The sequence below is a fragment of the Cherax quadricarinatus genome, chromosome 46 (genome assembly GCF_038502225.1).
Source record: "Cherax quadricarinatus isolate ZL_2023a chromosome 46, ASM3850222v1, whole genome shotgun sequence".
In the NCBI taxonomy this organism is placed as follows: domain Eukaryota; kingdom Metazoa; phylum Arthropoda; class Malacostraca; order Decapoda; family Parastacidae; genus Cherax; species Cherax quadricarinatus.
This window is the reverse complement of record NC_091337.1, coordinates 11,677,584-11,701,469: the sequence shown is the minus strand read 5'-3', so window position 1 is coordinate 11,701,469 and position 23,886 is coordinate 11,677,584. Positions and strand designations below refer to the sequence as shown.

The window sequence follows — 23,886 nt, the reverse complement described above, 5'->3', positions numbered from 1 at the left end:
TATGGATCCCAGGTTACAACCTATACAGATGTGACAGAGTGAACAGGCAAAAGGGGGGGGGGGGGTTGGCCTGTACATTGCAGAGTCACTTGTTTGCACAGAACTGCTAAATGCCTCAAATGATGTAGTGGAAGTTTTAGCAGTAAAGGTCGAGAACCAAAACCTAGTCATTGTGGTAGTTACAAGCCTCCAGATGCAACATCCCAGCAATTCCAGGAACAGCTGTTAAAAATTGACCACTGTCTGGAAAATCTTCCAGCTCCTGCAACCAACATCTTGCTCCTGGGGGATTTCAACTTAAGGCACCTAAAATGGAGGAATATAGCAAATAATATTGTTGCAGTAATAACACCAGGAGGCAGCTCTGATGAAAACTCACACTCACACGAGCTTTTAAATCTCTGCACAAAATTCAATTTAAACCAGCAAATAATAGAGCCTACTAGACTGGAGAATACACTAGACCTCATCTTCACTAACAATGATGATCTGATAAGAAATGTCACCATATCAAAAACAATATACTCAGATCACAACATAATTGAGGTTCAGACATGTATGCGCGGAGCCCCAGACCGACATAATGAGATTAGTCATGAGGGAGCATTCACCAAATTCAACTTCAATAACAAAAACATAAAGTGGGACCAAGTAAACCAAGTCCTAACCGATATAAGCTGGGAAGATATACTAAGCAACACAGACCCCAACGTATGCCTAGAACAGATTAACTTGGTGGCACTCGATGTATGCACAAGGCTTATTCCTCTAAGAAAAAGGAGGAGTAGATGTAAAATAGAAAGAGACAGGTGCTCCCTTTACAGGCGACGGAAAAGAATAACAGAGCAGCTAAAAGAGGTCAATATATCTGAAATGCGTAGGGAGACACTGGTCAGAGAAATAGCAAGCATCGAACTCAAGCTAAAGGAATCTTATAGGAGTCAGGAATCGCGGGAAGAACTAAAAGCCATAAATGAAATCGAAAGAAACCCAAAGTATTTCTTCTCCTATGCCAAATCAAAGTCGAGAACAACATCCAGTATTGGGCCCCTACTTAAACAAGATGGGTCCTACACAGATGACAGCAAGGAAATGAGTGAGCTACTCAAGTCCCAATATGACTCAGTTTTTAGCAAGTCGCTAACCAGACAGAGTCGAAGATCAAAATGAATTTTTTATGAGAGAGCCACAAAATTTGATTAACACAAGCCTATCCGATGTTATCCTGATGCCAAATGACTTCGAACAGGCGATAAATGACATGCCCATGCACTCTGCCCCAGGGCCAGACTCATGGAACTCCGTGTTCATCAAGAACTGCAAGAAGCTCCTATCACGAGCCTTTTCCATCCTATGGAGAGGGAGCATGGACACGGGGGTCGTCCCACAGTTACTAAAAACAACAGACATAGCCCCACTCCACAAAGGGGTCAGTAAAGCAACAGCAAAGAACTACAGACCAATAGCACTAACATCCCATATCATAAAAATCTTTGAAAGGGTCCTAAGAAGCAAGATCACCACCCATCTAGAAACCCATCAGTTACACAACCCAGGGCAACATGGGTTTAGAACAGGTCGCTCCTGTCTGTCTCAACTATTGGATCACTACAACAAGGTCCTAAATGCACTAGAAGATAAAAAGAATGCAGATGTAATATATACAGACTTTGCAAAAGCTTCGACAAGTGTGACCATGGCATAATAGCGCACAAAATGCGTGCTAAAGGGATAACAGGAAAAGTCGGTCAATGGATCTATAATTTCCTCACAAACAGAACACAGAGAGTAGTCGTCAACAGAGTAAAGTCCAAGGCAGCTATGGTGAAAAGCTCTGTTCCACAAGGCACAGTACTCGCTCCCATCTTGTTCCTCATCCTCATATCCGACATAGACAAGGATGTCAGCCACAGCACCGTGTCTTCCTTTGCAGATGACACCCGAATCTGCATGACAGTGTCTTCCATTGCAGACACTGCAAGGCTCCAGGCGGACATCAACCGAATCTTTCAGTGGGCTGCAGAAAACAATATGAAGTTCAACGATGAGAAATTTCAATTACTCAGATATGGTAAACACGAGGAAATTAAATCTTCATCAGAGTACAAAACAAATTCTGGCCACAAAATAGAGCGAAACACCAACGTCAAAGACCTGGGAGTGATCATGTCGGAGGATCTCACCTTCAAGGACCATAACATTGTATCAATCGCATCTGCTAGAAAAATGACAGGATGGATAATGAGAACCTTCAAAACTAGGGAGGCCAAGCCCATGATGACACTCTTCAGGTCACTTGTTCTATCTAGGCTGGAATATTGCTGCACACTAACAGCACCTTTCAAGGCAGGTGAAATTGCTGACCTAGAAAATGTACAGAGAACCTTCACGGCACGCATAACGGAGATAAAACACCTCAATTACTGGGAGCGCTTGAGGTTCCTGAACCTGTATTCCCTGGAACGCAGGCGGGAGAGATACATGATTATATACACCTTGAAAATCCTAGAGGGACTAGTACCGAACTTGCACACGAAAATCACTCACTACGAAAGCAAAAGACTTGGCAGACGATGCAACATCCCCCCAATGAAGAGCAGGGGTGTCACTAGCACGTTAAAAGACCATACAATAAGTGTCAGGGGCCCGAGACTGTTCAACTGCCTCCCAGCATACATAAGGGGGATTACCAACAGACCCCTGGCAGTCTTCAAGCTGGCACTGGACAAGCACCTAAAGTCGGTTCCTGACCAGCCGAGCTGTGGCTCGTACGTTGGTTTGCGTGCAGCCAGCAGCAACAGCCTGGTTGATCAGGCTCTGATCCACCAGGAGGCCTGGTCACAGACCGGGCCGCTGGGGCATTGACCCCCGGAACTCTCTCCAGGTAAACTCCAGGTAGGTAAGGTTCGTCAGGAAACAGTACAAGTATTTCCTGACGCGGGTCTTAGTCAGATGATGACCCGCCTTTGGAGCTTTGGTCATCTGACCAAGGCCTTCCGCTGGCTTACCTGTCCACCCCTTTAAAAATAATATACTTATATATACTTATGGGTAGAGGATTACTGGGGGTAAATATCAAATCTCCATAGGTTACCGAGGATCAACATGACACTAACGACAATCTTTCAGTCACTTGCATACGAATGTCTTTTTATCAGAGTTTAGACGCTTCATGTGGGTAAGTCAAGCCCTTGTTTGTTTAAGATTATTGCAGTTAAGTTATACATTTATACTGGACAACCCTCCCCTCAAAGGAGGTTCCTTGATGCTGGTGAGGGGCTTTTGATCTAGGGAATTAGGTCTGTGCTCCAATTCCTTGAATTAAGCGGGAATGCTTAACATTCCCCCGCCCCACCCATGTTCTGTATAATCCCTTCGGGTTTAGCGCTCTTCCATAAAAATTACTGTGTGTGTATGTGTGTGTATATATATATATATATATAATATATATATATATATATATATATATATATATATATATATATATATATATATATATATATATATATATATATATATATATATATATAACATTACGCAAGTCAAGGATTCGAACCCATGTTGTACTGGCCTGCCTCACGGTAAGCGAGAACCACATGACGCTTTAAACCACAGGACCACCCAACCCTACAAGAATGGCGCAGCCAGCAGAGCTAGCTGTGGGCCGCCATCTGAGGGCATATGGAGGTGTGGGAGCTTCTAAGCTAATTTCATTCTCATCCCTGCTTGGTGTACTAGCCTCACGAGCAGCATTTATATATTGTAACCACAGACGAGTGGTACTGATTGGTTCTGTGGTTTAAAGCGTCATGTGGTTCTCGCTTACCATGAGGCAGGCCATTACAACATGGGTTCAAATCCTTGGCTAGCGCAGTGTTGTTATTAACCAATACCACTCGTCCGTGGTTACAATAATGTATATAAATGCTGCTCGTGGGGCTAGTACACCAAACAGGGATGAGAATGAAATTAGCTTAGAAGCTCCCACACCTCCGTATGCCCTCAGATGGCGGCCCACAGCTAGCTCTGCTGGCTGCGCCATTCTTGTAGGGTTGGGTGGTCCTGTGGTTTAAAGCGTCATGTGGTTCTCGCTTACCATGAGGCAGGCCAGTACGGCATGGGTTCGAATCCTTGGCTAGCACAGTGTTGTTATTGATCAATACCACTCGTCCGTGGTTACTCTGAGACCTCTCTCCCTGCTTTGGTTGCTCTCTTGCAACATGCACAGCTCCTGATGATGCACTGAGAAGTGTGAAAGTGCTTGAGCTAAAGATTTCCACCTTGAGTCCTGGAGATGGGATGTACAGTGCCTGCACTCTGAAGGAGGGGTGTTAATGTTGCAGTTTAAAAACTAGTGTAAAACCCTTCTGGCAAGACAGTGATGGAGTGAATGATGGTGAAAGTTTTTCTTTTTTGGGCCACCCTGCCTTGGTGGGAATTGGCCAGTGTGTTAATAAATAAAAATAATAAATATATATATATAAGCTAAAGAAGGAGTAGCAATAATGTTGAATGATAAGCTATGAAAGGAAAAGAGGGACTATAAATGTATTAATTCAAGGATTATGTGGAGTAAAATAAAGGTTGGATGTGAAAAGTGGGTTATAGTAAGCATATATGCACCTGGAGAAGAGATAAGTGTAGAGGAGAGAGAGAGATTTTGGGAAATGTTGAGTGAATGCGTGGGGAGTTTTGAACCAAGTGTGAGAGTACTTGTGGTTGGGGATTTCAATGCTAAAGTGGGTAAAAATGTTGTGGAGGGAGTAGTAGGTAAATTTGGGGTGCCAGGGGTAAATGAAAATGGGGAGCCTTTAATTGAGCTATGTGTAGAAAGAGGTTTGGTAATAAGTAATACATATTTTATGAAAAAGAGGATAAATATACAAGGTATGATATAGCATGTAATGAATGTATGTAGTTTGTTAAGATTATGTATTGGTGGATAAAAGGTTGATGGGTAGGCTCCAGGAGCAACTGATATATCAGATCATTATTTAGTTGTAGCTACAGTTAGAGTAAGAGGTAGATGGGACAAGAGGAAAATGGCAACAACAAGTAAGAGGAAGGTGAAAGTGTATAAACTAAGGGAGGAGGAAGTTCGGGTGAGATATAAGCAACTATTGGCAGAAAGGTGGGCTGGTGCAAGTGTGAATAGTGGGGGGGTTGAAGAGGGTTGGAATAGTTTTAAAAATGCAGTACTAGAATGTGGGGCAGAAGTTTGTGGTTATAGGAGGGTGGGTGCAGGATGAAAGAGGAGTGGTTGGTGGAATGATGAAGTAATGTGCGTGATAAAAGAGAAAAAGGTAGCTTATGAGAGGTTTTTACAAAGCAGAAGTGTTATAAGAAGAGTAGATTATATGGAGAGTAAAAGAAAGGTGAAGAGAGTGATGAGAAAGAGTGCAAAAGGAGAGCAGATGATAGTGTGGAAGAGGCACTGTCAAGAAATTTTAATGAAAATAAGAAAAAATTTGGGAGTGAGTTAAACAAGTTAAAAAAGCCTAGGGAACTAATAGATTTGTCAGTTAAAAACAGAGTACGGGAGTTAATAGATGGGGAGATGGAGGTATTGGGTAGATAGCGAGAATATTTTGAGGAACTTTTAAATGTCGATGAAGAAAGGGAGGCGGTAATTTCATGCACTGGCCAGGGAGGTATAACATCTTTTAGGAGTGAAGAAGAGCAGGATGTGAATGTGGGGGAGGTACGTGAGGCATTACATAGAATGAAACGGGGTAAAGCAGCTGGAACTGACGGGATCATGAGAGAAATGTTAAAAGCAAGGAGGGGATGTAGTGCTGGAGTGGTTGGTATTTTTGTTTAATAAATGTATGAAAGAGTAGAAGGTACCTAGGGATTGGTGGAGAGCATGTATAGTCCCTTTATATAAAGGTAAGGGGGAAAGAAGTGATTGTAAAAATTATAGAGGAATAAGTTTACTGAGTATACCAGGAAAAGTGTACGGTAGGGTTATTATTGAAAGAATTAGAGGTAAGACAGAATGTAGGATTGCGGATGAGCAAGGAGGATTTAGAGTGGGTAGGGGATGTGTAGATTAAGTGTTTACATTGAAGCATATATGTGAACAGTATTTAGATAAAGGTAGGGAAGTTTTTATTGCATTTATGGATTTAGAAAAGGCATATGATAGAGTGGATAGGGGAGCAATGTGGTAGATATTGCAAGTATATGGAATAGGTAGTAAGTTACTAAATGCTGTAAAGAGTTTTTATGAGGATAGTGAGGTTCAGGGTAGGGTGTGTAGAAGAGAGGGAGACTACTTCCCGGTAAAAGTAGGTCTTAGACAGGGATGTGTAATGTCACCATGGTTGTTTAATATATTTATAGATGGGATTGTAAAAGAAGTAAATGCTAGGGTGTTCGGGAGAGGGGTGGGATTAAATTATGGGGAATCAAATACAAAATGGGAATTGGCACAGTTACTTTTTGCAGATGATAATGTGCTTATGGGAGATTCTAAAGAAAAATTGCAAAGGTTAGTGGATGAGTTTGGGAGTGTTTGTAAAGGTAGAAAGTTGAAAGTGAACATAAAAAAGAGTAAGTTGATGAGCATATCAAATGATGTAGATAAAGAAAAATTGGATGTCAAATTGGGGAGGAGGAGTATGGAAGAAGTGAATGTTTTCAGATATTTGGGAGTTGACGTGTCAGCGGATGGATTTATGAAGGATGAGGATTATCATAGAATTGATGAAGGAAAAAAGGTGAGTGGTGTGTTGAGGTATATGTGAAGACAAAAAATGTTATGTATGGAGGCAAAGTAGGGAATGTATGAAAGTATAGTAGTACCAACACTCTTATATGGGTGTGAAGCTTGGGTTGTAAATGCTGTAGCGAGGAGGTGGTTGGAGGCAGTGGAGATGTCCTGTCTAAGGACAATGTGTGGTGTAAATATTATCCAAAAAATTCGAAGTGTGGAAATTAGGAGAAGTGTGGAGTTAATAAAAGTATTAGTCAGAGGGCTGAAGAGGGGTTGTTGAGGTGGTTTGGTCATTTAGAAAGAATGGATCAAAGTAGAATGACATGGAGAGCGTATAAATTTGTAGGGAAAGGAAGGCGGGATAGGGGTCGTCCTCGAAAAATCTAGGATTCGGCCCCTTGAACATTATCCCGCCTCTAAGAGACAACAGAACATACATGTCACCTTACCTCTGAGCCAGCAATCCTTCAAAGATCACACATCCAGCAGAGCTAGATATTTCTCGTGATCCAAGGACACTCGTAACAGTGGTATCTGAAGGATTAATTTCAGCCTCCTCATGTTTGAATACCTGCCTCAACAAGCAGTCTATATAGCAATGAAAGCACGAAACAAGTGATTTTAAATAATTTGCCAAACTGCGGCAGGCCAGGATTCGACCCCACAAACATTGTCCCACCTCTAAGAGACAACAACACTACCACGAGTGTCCTTAGATCACGAGAAACATCTAGCTCTGCTGGATGCATGATCTTTGAAGGATCGCTGGCTCAGAAGTAAGGTGACACATATTTTGTGTTGTTTCTTAGAGGCGGGAAAATGTTTGTGGGGTCAAATCCTGGCCTGCTGCAGTTTGGTAAATGATTTTAATGATTTTAAATTATTTTAAATCTGTAGGGAAAGGAAGGCAGGGTAGGGGTCATCCAAGGAAAGGTTGGAGGGAGGGGATAAAGGAGGTTTTGTGGGTGAAGAGCTTGGACTTCAGCAAGTGTGCGTGAGCGTGTTAGGAGTGAATGGAGACGAATGGTTTTTGGGACCTGACAAACTGTTGGAGTGTAAGCAGGGTAATATTTTGTGAAGGGATTCAGGGAAACTGGTTAGCCAGACTTGAGTCCTGGAGGTGGTATGTACAATGCCTGCACTTTAAAGGAGGGGTTTGGAATATTATCTGTTTAGAGTGACATCTGAACTGTCATACCTGAGCGCCTCTACATAGACAGTGATTATGTATGAGTGATGAATGTTGAACGATGATGAAAGTTTTCTCTTTCTTTTTGGGTCACCCTGCCTCGGTGGGAAACGGCTGATGTGTTAAAAAAAAAATTGTGGGTTGTCTTGCAGTATTTATTTTTTCATGCTTGATGCACAACACTTAAATTGGAAACTAACTATAGTACAAGACTTCAAATTCTGATCAGTAGCTTTTCTGTGCACAAATATCTCTCATTTTTTTTTTTTTGGGCGGGCAGAGGGGAGGAGGCAAACATCAATATTAACCAGATTAAAGCAATATTTAAAGAGATTTGGTCTTTAAAGCCCAAAAAGAACCCAGATCTGAAACTTTTATTATGCAGACTCAATTCTGTATTCGTGGATTTTAGATTTGCAGAATCTCTGAGAACATGGTCCCCTCTTTCCTCTTCCTATGAATTTGGGGGCTGATTGTATATAGACTTTGTGAAGGTCTTCAACAAGTGTGAGTATGGTGTAATAGCATACAAAATGCACTTGCAAATGTAATACAATAACTGCAAAAGTAAGGAGGTGGATCTTCAACTTTCTAACAGATTGTCCTCCAGTAAAAAGCTCTGTTACTCAAGCCACAGTACTTGATCCAATTTTCTCTGATTTTTCATATCTGAGATGCTCAGATATAAATCATACTACTGTACTATTTTTTGCAGATGATACTAGAATTTGTATGAGGGTTATCCATCAAAAACCTAAGAATTCTCCAAGCCACTATAAATCAAGGCTTTCAGTGGGTCACAGAAAACATTATGTTGAATAACACCAAATGTCAGCTACTCAACTATGGGGAAAGTGATGAAAAATTGGAATTGTACAAAATGTAATAAAACCATTTGATAGATTAGAAGAGGAATATAAGGAAACTTCGTATACTCAAGTTGGAAGATCTTAGGTTCAAGAAACGTAACTATGTATGTACATACTTCTATCATGACTAAGAAAAATAGATTTGAATAAAAAAGAATTATCAGAACAAAGGGTGCCAAGACACTTTTACTCTTTAGAGTGTAATATTGCTGTACACAAGCAACTCCAGTATCTGTACATATCTGAAGAATGTACTATACAAGGAACTTTTACTTCCTGTATGCATTAAAATTTCTAAATTATTGAAAATGCCTAAACTTCTTCAAATTGTAATCACCAGAACACAAATGGAAAAGTAAACTGTCCTAACCTGTACAATGAGCAACCGTTTAATGACTTGGGATATATTTTACTAATTTTTTATGATTAAAAATTGTGAGCAGACACTTAAGACATTTTTATTATGGATACATTTCAGTCTTGGGCCTAGTTTACTCCAAAACATAAACTGGGAATGATAAATATAGGTTTATATAGGGAAAGGTGCATTTTAGGTAAGCTGAACTTCAGTGAGGTCAGGCAAGCTGATAATCTTGGGTTACTTTAACAATAGGTTAGACATATATTTAGTACAAGTTAAAAGGGAATGATTGGAGCAGAACCTGTCTAGCATGGGTCATTCGGCCTCAAGGAAAAATACTGCAGTCTACAAACCTTCATAGGTCTTCACTACCCCACTTTCTTCATGCAGGACAGCAGTTGATGAGCTCGGGCCATCTTGAACACTACACCTTCAGAATGCACCACAAAGATGTACTGTACTTAGTGTGAAGATGTGGCACTAGTAATATCGTGGCCAGTACAGCTATCGCATTCACCAGAGATCTTGCCAGAAAGTAGCCTATGCTACTTCCTAGTATACTTACCTCTGTTGTTTGCACTATCCCATGCAGACATTGCAACAAGTATGTGGGGAGGATTGATAGTAATCTATCCTCTAGGATCAAGGAACATAAATATGCACATAGCAAGAATAACCAAAGTAATGCCTGCACGATGCATACATACGTACATACACACACACAGTCATTTAAAGAAGTGAGTGAAACTCAGCTGGTGGTCAGGGAGTCAGATTTATGGAGATGCCAGTGTTTAGAAACATCCCTGCTAGCAGTAACAAATACAGAAGTGCAGAAAGCAGGTAGTTGTAACATATCTGCAATGTTGGCACATATGCTTCTAGAATACACATTGCCCAACCCACCTTGGGACACAACCATCAGGTGAATGTAAGAATGGAAAAGCATTGCAGTAGGCCTGTTGGCCCTTGCTAGGGAATCCTGAGAAACTGTAGACCAATAGTGCTAATGTCACACATTATCAAAATCTTTGAATGGGTCCTAAGAAGCAACATTGCCAGTCACATGGAATCACAATTACCCAACCAAGAGCAGCATAGATTTAGAACAGGCCACTCCTGCTTTTCACAGTTGCTAAACCATTACAACAATGTTTTGTGGATATGCTGATGTATTGTACACTAATTTTTCAAAAGCCTTCGACAAATGTGACTGGAAAAATGGGCAGATGGATGTTCAACTTCCTGATAAATAACCCAGACAGTAGTAGTGAGCAGAGTGAAGTTGCAGGCTGCAGAGGTGAAAAGCTCTGTTCCCCGGGGCACTTACTCGCCCCACTTCTGTTTCTCATTTTCATATCTAACACAGACAAGGATATGATTCATAGCAGTTTCATCATTTGCTGATGATACCAGCAGAATTTCTGCATGACAGACATTGAGGACTATTACAACCCAGGATTCCAAATGGCCTGTTATCCCGGGTGTAATGGGAGCAAAATAAACACAGCAGAAAAAGTTTAGACTTATATTATCCTTCACCAATTTAGAACAGCAATATGTACACTATGTACAGTGATAAGTATAGTGCAGTCCACGGTAAGCAAGGCAGAAATAGAAGCCACAAGATAGCAGACCATGCTTCAACCAGCTCTAGAATGGAAATGACCAGGGCAGACAGGAGAGTGGTACCCACATAACCTCTGCAATTGCCAAAACCATCTTCTTATTGGCTAGAACCTGGTCACTAGTTGAACGACGGGGCCCCATCATCAACTCTTAGCAACCTGGTTCGCTGGTTGGGGGAGATAGCCTGTAAATGAGGGTGTGTACATGCGCCGAATAAAGGGTACGTACTCTTTGCATGCCACAAGGACACAAATTTTCAAGCAGATATAAATCAAGTCTTCCAGTGGGTCACAGACAATATGATGTTCAGTGAGGACAAATTTTAGTTTCTTCACTATAGAAGAATGGAGGAACTATAAAAAACTGGGTACGAGATGAACTAGAATCATCTAGAAGACCAGAAGTCTGAGGCTCTCACATTCAAGGATCACATTGTTGCTATTCCTACTGCAACTAGAATGACAGGCTGGATAACTAGAACATTTAAAATGTGATGCCAGGTCATTGATCATATATACTGTACTCTTAAAGTCACTTGTTTTCTCCAGGTTCGTATATTGCTGTATACTAACTGCCCCCTTCGAGGCTGAGAGATCACAAAGCTGGAAATTCAGTCAAACATCTTGACTACTGGGAATGCTTGAAGTCTTTTGAATTGTACTCCTTGGAACATAGGTGAGAGAGGTACATCATAATTTACACCTAGAAGATCCTGGAGGCACTGATCTTAAACCTGCATACTGAAATCACTCCATTATGAAGGCAATTGGCTTGGCAGACAGTACAGCATGCATACAATAAAAAGCAGCAGTGTGATAAATACACTAAGAAAGAAATCAAAGTGTAAGAGGACCTCAAGCTTTCAGTGCCTTCCCTTCATGCATAAGGGAAGAAGCTAACAAACCTCTGGTTGTTTTCAAGAAGGAACTTGATAAATTCCTCAGATCTGTTCCTGACTTGACAGGGTGTGGTGCATATGCTACACTGTGCACAACCAGCACCAACTTGGTCAGTCAGGACTGCAACCAAGAGGTCTGGTCTGGGATTGGCTTGCAGGGGCAATAACTGCTGAAAGGTAAATGTTGCCTCAGTAGGAGATGGCTGTTGAGGTAAAAAAAAATAAAAAAAAGGGTAAAAAATGGGGATAAGGGTGACACTAGAGATGCAGATTGTTAATTTTGAGTTGGTGGCACATACAGTAGGGCTCTGATTTACGGCGTTCCACTAATACAGCCATTTCAAATTATGACCAAAATTTGCTATACGGCGAGCGGTTTTTCAAATACGGCACACCCCACCCAGTTTGTTTACATTCTCTGTGAGCACATGTATATCTATTATGTCCGTAAATTTTCCAAAATTTCAAAATATGTTAGTGTAAACTTGTTATCTAGCATTTATGTTGCAAGTATATGGAATAGGTGATAAGTTACTAAATGCTGTTAAGAGTTTTTATGAGGATAGTGAGGCTCAGGTTAGGGTGTGTAGAAGAGAGGGAGACTACTTCCCAGTAAAAGTAGGTCTTAGACAGGGATGTGTAATGTCACCATGGTTGTTTAATATATTTATAGATGGGGTTGTAAAAGAAGTAAATGCTAAGGTGTTCAGGAGAGGGGTAGGATTAAATTATGGGGAATCAAATACAAAATGGGAATTGACACAGTTGCTTTTTGCTGATGATACTGTGCTTATGGAAGATTCTAAAGAAAAATTGCAAAGGTTAGGGGATGAGTTTGGGAGTGTGTGTAAAGGTAGAAAGTTGAAAGTGAACATAGAAAAGAGTAAGGTGATGAGGGTATCAAATGATTGAGATAAAGAAAAATTGGATATCAAATTGGGGAGGAGTAATATGGAAGAAGTGAATGTTTTCAGATACTTGGGAGTTGATGTGTCGGCGGATAGATTTATGAAGGATGAGGTTAATCATAGAATTGATAAGGGAAAAAAGGTGAGTGGTGCATTGAGGTATATGTGGAGACAACATTATCTATGGAGGCAAAGAAGGGAATGTATGAAAGTATAGTAGTACCAACACTCTTATATGGGTGTGAAGCTTAGGTTGTGAATGCAGCAGTGAGGAGGCAGTTGGAGGCAGTGGAGATGTCCTGTCTAAGGGCAGTGTGTGGTGTAAATATTATGCAGAAAATTCGGAGTGTGGAAATTAGGAGAAGGTGTGGAGTTAATAAAAGTGTTAGTCAGAGGGCTGAAGAGGGGTTGTTGAGGTGGTTTGGCCATTTAGAGAGAATGGATCAAAGTAGAATGACATGGAGAGCGTATAAATCTGTAGGGGAAGGAAGGCGGGGTAGGGGTCGTTCTCAAAAAGGTTGGAAGGAAGGGGTAAGGGAGGTTTTGTGGGTGAGGGGCTTGGACTTCCAGCAGGCGTGCATGAGCGTGTTCGATAGGAGTGAATGGAGATGAACGGTATTTGGGACCCGATGATCTGTTGGAGTGTGAGCAGGGTAATATTTAGTGAAATGATTCAGGGAAACCGGTTATTTTTATATAGCCGGACTTGAGTCTTGGAAATGGGAAGTACAATGCCTGCACTCTAAAGGAGGGGTTCGGGATATTAGCAGTTTGGAGGGATATGTTGTGTATCTTTATACGTATATGCTTCTAAACTGTTGTGTTCTGAGCACCTCTGCAAAAACAGTGATTATGTGTGAGTGAGGTGAAAGTGTTGAATGATGATGAAAGTATTTTCTTTTTGGGTCACCCAGCCTCGGTGGGAGACGGCCAACTTGTTAAAAAAAAAAAAAAAAGTGGCAAAAATGGTGTTCTGCTTTCTGGCGATGTCTGCTTTCCAGCAGTAGCCTGGAATCTAACCTGCCGTATAAGTGGGGCCCTACTGTACCATAAAATGATTTTTTGCATCTTATTGCAGGGGTAATGTGCACTACTGCTTGCAAGCCAGCATATACTTATAAGCATTGCATTACATAGTGTGTGTTTTCTGTAAGTAGGTCATATAGATGTTGAATATATGAATGGAAATGTATCACTAATGAAGATAAGAAAATTAACACATCACTACGGCAATGGTCAAAATAGAAGCACTGAGCTAAATCTGCACGTCTCGATAGAAAAATCACAGATATAGAATCGCCTACAGACTCGCTTCTCCAAGGAAAACAGGTTGACATGTAAATTATTTCTTTGCCAATTCATTTTTATTTTGTGCCAAAACTGACATTGCAATCCAACATACTCTTGCTAAAATTTAGGAAAAATAAGTTATCTAGCCAGTCTAAGAATTTAGATACTGTATTTCACTATTTTTTCCCGGGGAGGGGGAGAGAATCTTTTTTTTTCCTTGATGTGATTACATTTATGGAGAAGTGTTAAACCCACAGGGGCCATGCTTCACACAGGAATAAAAGGTAATAAGAGCTCACTCCAAGGAAAGGAATAATAGGTTTAAATCCTTGGAATAAAAACTTTTACCAACATGAGGGCAGCTTTCTTGATAGGTTTTGTATCTGTTAACTACTGAGGATTTTACTGTAATACATTCACAATCTTGGATAAATAAAGGTGATTATACAAACTGACCTTTATTGCATGAATGAATATTAAATACTGTACACAAAGAGACTGCTGTACACTATCACAAATTTTTTTTGTGTGCTAAACTGGGGCGAGTACCAACGGCACATGCCCCTTTGTGACTAAAAAGTACACTCATCATCTAACGTGAACTGTGACCTTACAGAATCAGAGACCCTTTCATACATGACTGTGAAGTGGGTGTCCTTCTCCCAAATGTAGACCTTATCTGTAGATATTCTTTTTTTTATGTTTTAGGATAGATTAGGCTGTCAAAGTAAGTACAAAAAATAAATTAGGCAAAATGACTTATACTAAAAAGGCAACCAGTTTCCAACTCTCACACCTCAACTCATTAGAAAAGTACAGGTAAAGCCTCCAACACTTAAAAACAACAAATCCCTTTTAATGACAGTATTTGTATAAATGTTAAGAATTCTAATATAAAACTCTAATTAGGTGGATTTATTATGTCATGTATGACACCAGGTTTGGGAGTGTAGGATGCCACACACAGCCACACCAGCCTAACAGTACACTGCTGAATTTTAAGTGTAACTTTCAGTGAACCCTACATGTTTTATTGGTTTTTAATTTTTTAAATGAACCAAAAGATATGAATGCAATCTAGTGAAATATTTACAAAAATAAAACAATACAAAATTCACTCAGGAAATAGATCTAAATACCTAAATTTGAGATCTAAAAATACTTTCAATCATACAAGTACAAAAATATCACAAATAGTAGAAGGAACCTCTAGAGAAATATCAATTTCCATCAAACCTTTAGTCAATTTTTGTGTAAGATGCTCTTTCCCTTTTAGTAAACAAATATCTTTGCAATTTTCTACACTACATACTAATCAACTTTGTACATTGAGTGTGGTCATATTAAAAATGGAATGTCATATACAGACGTGATGATACAAAATTTTGCAAAACCATAACTATGTTGTACGCACATCACAATAAGTGAACACTTGCCAGTGTGCTCACTACTGCACTTGTTAAGTGTCTGCCCATATAACAAGAATGGCATCAGCTGGATCCATATTAATGTGTCCATTTTGGCACTGCAGTATATTGTTCCTCTCACATGGTACTGCATAATGGATTTACCAACTGCTGATTTGAATTTACTTTTAGTAAAGCCACACTGGTTAATAGGCGCAAGTGTGTTTCTGGAGCACATCACAGCCCAGCACAACCACCAAAACAACACTGTACACTTTGCCACCACTGAAAATTCACAAAGCTCCCTGCTGTTCTGAAGGCATTCAGAGCAGCAAATGTCTGTGATAAAAGGCTGTGGCAAAGTAAGGGAAGACAAGGGCATAGCCCTACAGATGCTGCTGCTGCTGTTGCTGCTGCTGCTGCTGCTGCTGCTGCTGCTGTTGTTGCTGTTGCTGATGCTGCTGCTGCTGTTGCTGTTGCTGCTGGGTGGGAGCATGAAGAGGTTGAGATGGTTCAAACTGTAGAGGTACTAGTGGATTAGCAGGCGGTGAGGTGTGATGAAGGGGGTGGGCGGAGGTGGGAGCCTCTTGAAGAGAAGCTGGTGGTAAGCGATGTGCAGGTGGTCTCATAATATCATCAGCCTGAGGGCAGTGTTGCCGTGGCCCTGGCTCGGGTGTGTAAGTAAACGTAAGATTGGTAGCATATATAATACCATCGTGACGAACTAGAGAAACAGGAACCTGAAAAAGAAAAAGTAAATTTATTAAGGGAGTAAGGGAGAAATGCTTAGATTAAAATGTAATACCAAGGAGAATAAAAATTTGTCAGAACAAGTGGACTTCACGATGAGGAATAAAAAATTTGTGGATATCTGTACCAAAGCAGCTAGTGATAGTATGCAAGAAACATTTTCAAGTGTATATGGATGTTATGAATCATCAGCAATTATATGATAAGCAAATGATCCCTAGGGTTTATCAAATCATCATTGGGGAAAGTGCTAAAGTAAATAGAGGACCAAGGAAGCATTAATCATGCATGGGCTTGGAGAAAAATTACTGTATTAGAGTTACTGTATTAGGTGACTGATTATGGTTCAGAACAGACCAAAATGTTGTCCAGTTTTTATTCCAAAATGTGGGTCTCTTGTGATTTTTTTTTTTTTTTGTTTACAATACTGTGACTTTTGTTTTTGTTTGTATAGTGGAACCTCGGTTTTTGTGATTAATCCGTTCGAAAAAGTCTGATGATAAACCAAATCGTACGAAAACTGAAGCAATGCGAAAACCGAGGTTCCACTGCATAATGTCTTGTGGATGTTCATTGCATGTATGGATGCAGTTACATGAGAGGACAAACTGAATGAGACTAGAAAGCTGTGAATTTATGATACAAATATATACAGATAACAGTTTTACTAGCAAATAATGATAGAGATAAATATTTAGAATATTGGAGTTTGTGTATGGATGAGAGAAAATGATAAAGTGAAAGAATCTGTAAGCTACTTAGTGACAAACAGGGACTTCTGTGAGTATACCAGTAATTGCAAGTACGTACGTACAGTCAATCAAGAAAATAAAGTGGTTAAAACAAATAAGTCTAGACTACATAAAGTATCAAATGTCTGAATTCTATGGTATTTACTGCATATAAAGAACAGGAGTTGCAGAAGCATGAAAGACTGAGTAAAGTAGCAGGAATGGACAATATGAAAAATGTGTCATACGAAGATAAAATAAGGAATGTTATTTATTTAAGGATGCTGAGAAAAAGACTGGAAATGATGGGTAGATAATGTGAATGAGAAAATTATTTGAATATGAATGATCTGTTAAACAATCATCTTTAAAAGGAACAGAGCAAGTGGCATTTGATTATGACAATTCTTGTGGATTAGTTCTTTAGAATTAATGTATGAAATAATAATGATTCTGTGGTGAATAGTATTGTGATAGAATGGGAGTCTAAATGGTATTTTTTCATTATTTTCCATCCTTTCCAGGCAAGCTCTTTCCAGTTACATGAAAGCTGAAAATGGGATAATACTTTAGCTGATGATTACATAAGAATATAAGAAAGAACACTGCAACAGGCCTACTGACCCATGCAAAGCAGGTCCATGCCACCCCCCCAGCCTAGAACAATGACCACCTAGTCAGGTCACTTCCACTTAAGAAAGGAGCATGGCACCAGACCTGGTAGCCCAAGCTAGTCAGGTCCAACTCACACCATCAGATTATTTTATACAGTAGGGCCCCACTTTACGGCATTTCACCTTACAGCGTTCCGCTAATACGGTGATGTCAAATTATGACCAAAATTTGCTATACGGCAAGCGGTCTTTTAAATACAGCGTGCCCCACCTGGTTTGTTTACATTCTTCGTGACCACATCTATTATGTCTGGAAACTTTCCAAAATTTCAAGTGTTTTAAAGTTACTGCGTATTTTATATGTACTCTGATAATTATAATTATGTGCACCTGTGCCTAAATATACTTACACACTGTGCTGGTGTGCAGGTACACATTAAAATCGCTAAGAGTCTCTCTACTCATGATGCCAGTACTACATAATAATAATAATCACTCTTGGGCACATTAAATGTCTTATTTTACATTAATATAAACATTTTCATTAATCCATCTATGATATTTTCCTCAAAATTATATAAGAAACATGTTACATAGCATATAAACATGATACATACACTCACAGAATAAAAATTTACCTAAATATGAGATTTGTTTACAAAGCGGCCGTGTAGGTAGTGTCGGAAGAATTACGTTTTCTCTAGTCAAATACTGGAGGATAACTCTAGAAAAATATTCCTTTCGTATGCCTTCACTCTATATATAGCAATTCTCAAACCTTGTGGGTTTAGCGCTTTTTTATTATGATAATAATAATAATATCTTCATTCACTCTAAAAATGGTGTGTTGCATGAGAATGGGAGTGTTGTTATTTGTTTATTCTGTACTAACTTGTACACAATGTAAGAGTATTTGTATTGTGTCGTAATTATTATTATAATAAAAAATATTGTGAGGTAAAAGTATTACAAACTCTTACAAACATACATGAATGAACTAAAAGTACACACATATTAATACGCATTTATTTCGCCTGACCAAGTGATCGCCCACTACCTGTTCAGTTTGTGTTTTTACATTGTCTGAACTCTCTATCTCGTTCTCTCTCGTTTACTCTTTCGTTAACTAGTTGGCTCTCATCGACAATGGCGTCTAAGCTTAGCTGTTATAAAAAGAGGAGTCGTAAGCCTCTTGCTTTAATTAAGTGCCAAGTTAGAGGATGATGGTGTGCCATTCTGATTTTATTCAATAAACACCCTGCCACTTACCTCTCACACATTAATATTAAAATTTTAAAGCAAGTAATAAGTGTACTCTGTGTGTACCTTACCTTATATTGTGTTTTTAATGCCTATTTCTATTGCTAACTTAGCTGTATAGCCCTTGTGGCTTAGCACTTCTTTTTGATTATAATAATAATAATATTGCTAACTTAATATAAGTTAGTGTAAACTTGTTGTCTGGCATTTATTGCATATTTTGTATATGCTCTGATAATAATACTTGTGGAGCTGTGTGGTAGCCGGGTGGAGGGACAACATTACGTTTTCTCTGCTCAGCCACCAGAGAAAACGTGTATGAATCTGCGTTTGGCCCAGCCACTCCCCCACTCCGCTTTTGTTTACAATTTTCGGCATGAATTATTCATTACTTCTCCCTTCATTTATGATGGCATCTAAAGGTAGTTGTTAGAAACGATTAAATTCAGTAAACAAGGTATGTTGATGCTAATAATAGGGCTCTGAGCCACAGTGTAGGTAGCCGGTAGGTGTAGCCCAGGCAGGCTACACCTACCGGCTACCTACACTGACTTCCTACAAATAAATACTATTCGCCTCTCCTCCTACATTAAGACTACACATATTTTAAGGTAAATAGTGAGTGTACTTTATGTGTATTTTAACTCTCTGGGCTGTTTTATTTATCGCATATTAAGTATGAGACGGGGAGCCAGGGCTACCTACACCTGACTTCCTACAAATAAGTACTACTCACTTCTCTCCCTACATTAAGATTACAAATACATACTCTAAGATAAGTAATGAATGTACTGTGTATGCATTTTACTTTTTGTGTTTTTAATGCCTAGTTCTATTACTAACTTTTTATAAGTTAGTGTAAACTTGTTGTCTGGCATTTATATGCATTTATAAATGAAAAAAATGGCGTTCTGCTTTCCGGCGATGTCTGCTGTCTGGTGATAGCCTGCTGTCCGGCGATAGCCTGGAACCTAATCCGCCGTATAAGTGGGGCCCTACTGTAATTAAAAATATACTTTAATATTTCAGATTTTATCATTACTGTTGTTAATGCTATACACCATGCAGTACAATAAATGTGCCTAGGTATAAAATTTCCATGTTATTAATAAAAATATAGCTCCTCAAAGGAGGTTCCTTGATTGATAGGGGGTTTTTGATTCATGGAATTGGCCTGATATCCCTTCCTTGGATCAAACCTTATTGCTTCCCATTCCACCAGGTACTGCATGACCCCTATAGGTTTAGTGCCCCCAATGAATCTTACAATAATAATAATTATGTAGTTTACCTGCGTAGGCTGTCGGACCCACTGCCATCCCCTGCGAAAGGCAGATATATCGGGAACCACACACAGCATAGATTCTTGACAACGATACATGGTTTCTGCTTCCACATCACCAAACCATACACGTAAGTTTGGACTGAAGTTTTCCCCAGTTAGTTCTAACATAGCAACATCCCCACCACCATTTAACTGTTAAGAGAATATAATAATTATCTATATTGTTGATAATTCTTTCAATGTACTTACAGCATAATTGTCTCCAGCCATTTTCAAAAATGTGAAATGTTTGCTGAATTTTCTACATGAAACTCACATCACTTACAATACATACAAAACAAGAATGCTCAAAAGAAATTAGAATTGCCTAAGTGAAAAGAGAATAAATAGTTCAAAGAAAGACTATGGAGGAACATACATTTTTATGTAATGCCAATATTTTAATATATATTATTTTTGATAAAATTAACAAATACTGTAAAATCTAATTAGTGAAATAGTCATAACTGCTTCTCGCAAATTAATAAAAAAAAAATATTGAGTAAAAAATTGGTTTGTCGTATGTCATAGTAGAATACATGGCCATAATCTTGAAAAAAAAAAAACTACAAATAAATGTATTTTTGACAGAATCATATTTTCAATACGGTGGAACCTCGGTTTTCGTTTGCCATGGTTTTCGCCGAATACGGTTTTCGATGACTTTTTTGTTGTCAAAATTTTGCCCGTTTTTGTTCATCACCTCAGTTTTCGTCGAGTTGACAGTGGTCCGCCGTACCGAACGTGTCCACCTATGCCCACACAAAGCATCCCACATGTTCTGAGTCAGTCTGGCTTTGATTCTTGTCGGTAGAGGGTGGTAGTGATGGTGGTAGAGGGTGGTAGTAGAGTGGTAGTGATGGTGGTAGAGGGTGATAGTGATTATGGTAGAGGGTGGTAGAGAGAACCTCTCCTCCCTCTCCCCTCCTCGCTGTCTTCTATACGCCAACAAGAATCTTCAATAAAGGTAAAAGTGATGTTAAATGTTCATTTATCCATTTTATTAGTCCTTTATATTTCTCATTGTTTTCTGTACGTAAAACTATAGTTATTCTCTATAAAATGTACTTTTTGTTAATACTTTTTCGTGTCTGGAACGGATTAATTGGATTTACTTTATTTCTTATGGGAAAAATTGCTTCAGTTTTCGTCAAATTTGATTTTTGTCAGACTTTCTGGAACGAGTTAATGACGAAAACTGAGGTTCCACTGTATATGAACTGTATTTCTGTCTGGTAATAAAACAGTGTTTTTATAAAGCTATTTTATATTTCACATTATTTTACAAATCCACTGAAAAAAGTGCATCAAAATTGAAGATAAGGCGGTCTGGGATATTTGCTGTTTAGACGGACATCCAAACTGTCATATCTGCACACCTCTAGCAAGACAGTGATAGTGTGAATGATGGTGAAAGTGTTTCTTTTTTTGGGTCACCCTACCTCAGAGGGAGATGGCCAGCATGTTAAAAAAAAAAAAAAAAATCATGTATTATGAAGGCTTTTTTTTTTACGTGCTTTTCAAATTTGGATTTGCTCTTTTGACCATATTTATGAATAATTGCACCATATGGAGGAGTTTCATGAGAGAGCTGACTATAGTTCTTCAATAACTGACCGTATACCTCACTGTAGTTATTCTGCTAGATGCATCATCATCATCTCATATTTTAACATTCTAATTTTTACACATTTCATTTCCTTTTCACTTTTTGCAGTTTCTCTTAATTTAAGTAAATTATTCTTAATTGACAAGCAAAATGTAAAACACCACTAAAGTACAAGCCTAACTAGCATACAAAATTATAAATGATGAACCTTTTTTTTTTTTTACCTTAAAGCATGTAAAAATGTGACCTTGACTTACTGAGGCTCCCTTAACATTCATTTCAATACATATCTCCTAGGATGCAATAGACAATTGCTAATTAAACCCAGGTACCTCTTCATAGGAGAAGGTGCAAGAAGACTTACCCATGTGTCTCAGCCCCACCCAGAAATCAAACACTAATGTAATTTGGTTGTAAGCTGACTACTGCCCTACAGATATACACCTACATGTATATAACAGTTCAAAATGTAATTTATAAATACAATAATCTGTAACTTGTAAATAGGAAAATGCTGTCAGTTGTGGTGGCTTACATGTAGGGAGTTGACAATAGGTACTGGAGTGACTGGTGCACGCACTGGTCCCATGCCTTCATAGAACTGATACTCTGCTTTGTCTGTACTGATGATCGTCCAAGATGCACCATCATTGATCATCTCCTTATTAGCTTCCTTAGGACACGGAGTTGCCTGTTCAATGGTAAAAAGCACATGCTTTTGAAACTGAGAAAATAATTTATATACATTAACTCTTTTGGAATAATCCTGTTAGCATATAGTATACCATACAGTCACTTGCAAGACAATGCAGAATATACTGTACACAGTATTTATCATTATATATACACTGAATTAGGTAGTAGGTTGGTAGATAGCAACTGCCCAGGGAGGTACTACCATCCTGCCAAGTGAGTGTAAAACAAAAGCCTATAATTATTTTACATGATGGTAGGATTGTTGGTGTCCTTTTTTCTGTCTCTTAAACATGCAAGATTTCAGGTACATCTTGCTACTTCTACTTACACTTAGGTCACACTACACATGCATGTACAAGCATATATATATATACATACCCCTCTGGGTTTTCTTCTATTTTCTTTCTATTTCTTGTTCTTGTTTATTTCCTCTTATCTCCATGGGGAAGTGGAACAGAATTCTTCCTCTGTAAGCCATGCATGTCGTAAGAGGCGACTAAAATGCTGGGAGCAAGGGGCTAGTAACCCCTTCTCCTGTATATATTACTAAATTTAAAAGGAGAAACTTTCGTTTTTCATTTTGGGCCACCCCACCTCAGTGGGATACAGCTGGTACGTTGAAAGAAAGAAGAATATACACTGAATCTCCATGGGAAAGTGGAACAGAATTCTTCCTCAGTAAGCCATGTGTGTTGTAAGAGGTGACTAAAATGCTGGGAGCAAGGTTTTAGTAACCCCTTCTCCTGTATTTTTTATTATTATTATCACACTGGCCGATTCCCACCAAGGCAGGGTGGCCCGAAAAAGAAAAACTTTCACCATCATTCACTCCATCACTGTCTTGCCAGAAGGGTGCTTTACACTACAGTTTTTAAACTGCAACATTAACACCCCTCCTTCAGAGTGCAGGCACTGTACTTCCCATCTCCAGGACTCAAGTCCGGCCTGCCGGTTTCCCTGAATCCCTTCATAAATGTTACTTTGCTCACACTCCAACAGCACGTCAAGTATTAAAAACCATTTGTCTCCATTCACTCCTATCAAACACGCTCACGCATGCCTGCTGGAAGTCCAAGCCCCTCGCACACAAAACCTCCTTTACCCCCTCCCTCCAACCTTTCCTAGGCCGACCCCTACCCCACCTTCCTTCCACTACAGACTGATACACTCTTGAAGTCATTCTGTTTCGCTCCATTCTCTCTACATGTCCGAACCACCTCAACAACCCTTCCTCAGCCCTCTGGACAACAGTTTTGGTAATCCCGCACCTCCTCCTAACTTCCAAACTACGAATTCTCTGCATTATATTCACACCACACATTGCCCTCAGACATGACATCTCCACTGCCTCCAGCCTTCTCCTCGCTGCAACATTCATCACCCACGCTTCACACCCATATAAGAGCGTTGGTAAAACTATACTCTCATACATTCCCCTCTTTGCCTCCAAGGACAAAGTTCTTTGTCTCCACAGACACCTAAGTGCACCACTCACTCTTTTTCCCTCATCAATTCTATGATTCACCTCATCTTTCATAGACCCATCCGCTGACACGTCCACTCCCAAATATCTGAATATGTTCACCTCCTCCATACTCTCTCCCTCCAATCTGATATCCAATCTTTCATCACCTAAT

At 39.4% G+C, this 23,886-nt stretch overlaps 1 protein-coding gene across 6 annotated transcripts in view; it reads right to left on the bottom strand.

Annotated features, from left to right (window-relative positions):
- Positions 1-15,202: 15,202 nt before the first annotated feature.
- The window catches only part of Su(H) (recombining binding protein suppressor of hairless), a 499,304-nt gene continuing 490,620 nt past the window's right edge, over positions 15,203-23,886 (bottom strand). For all 6 annotated transcript variants that reach the window (XM_070094523.1, XM_070094522.1, XM_053788048.2 and 3 more), the window contains 3 exons: positions 22,089-22,244; positions 19,912-20,097; positions 15,203-16,005 (listed from right to left, as the gene is read on the bottom strand). In XM_070094523.1, coding sequence (XP_069950624.1) covers positions 15,652-16,005; positions 19,912-20,097; positions 22,089-22,244 — 696 coding nt within the window. In that variant the 3' untranslated portion in view covers positions 15,203-15,651. The remainder of the gene's footprint in view (positions 16,006-19,911; positions 20,098-22,088; positions 22,245-23,886) is intronic.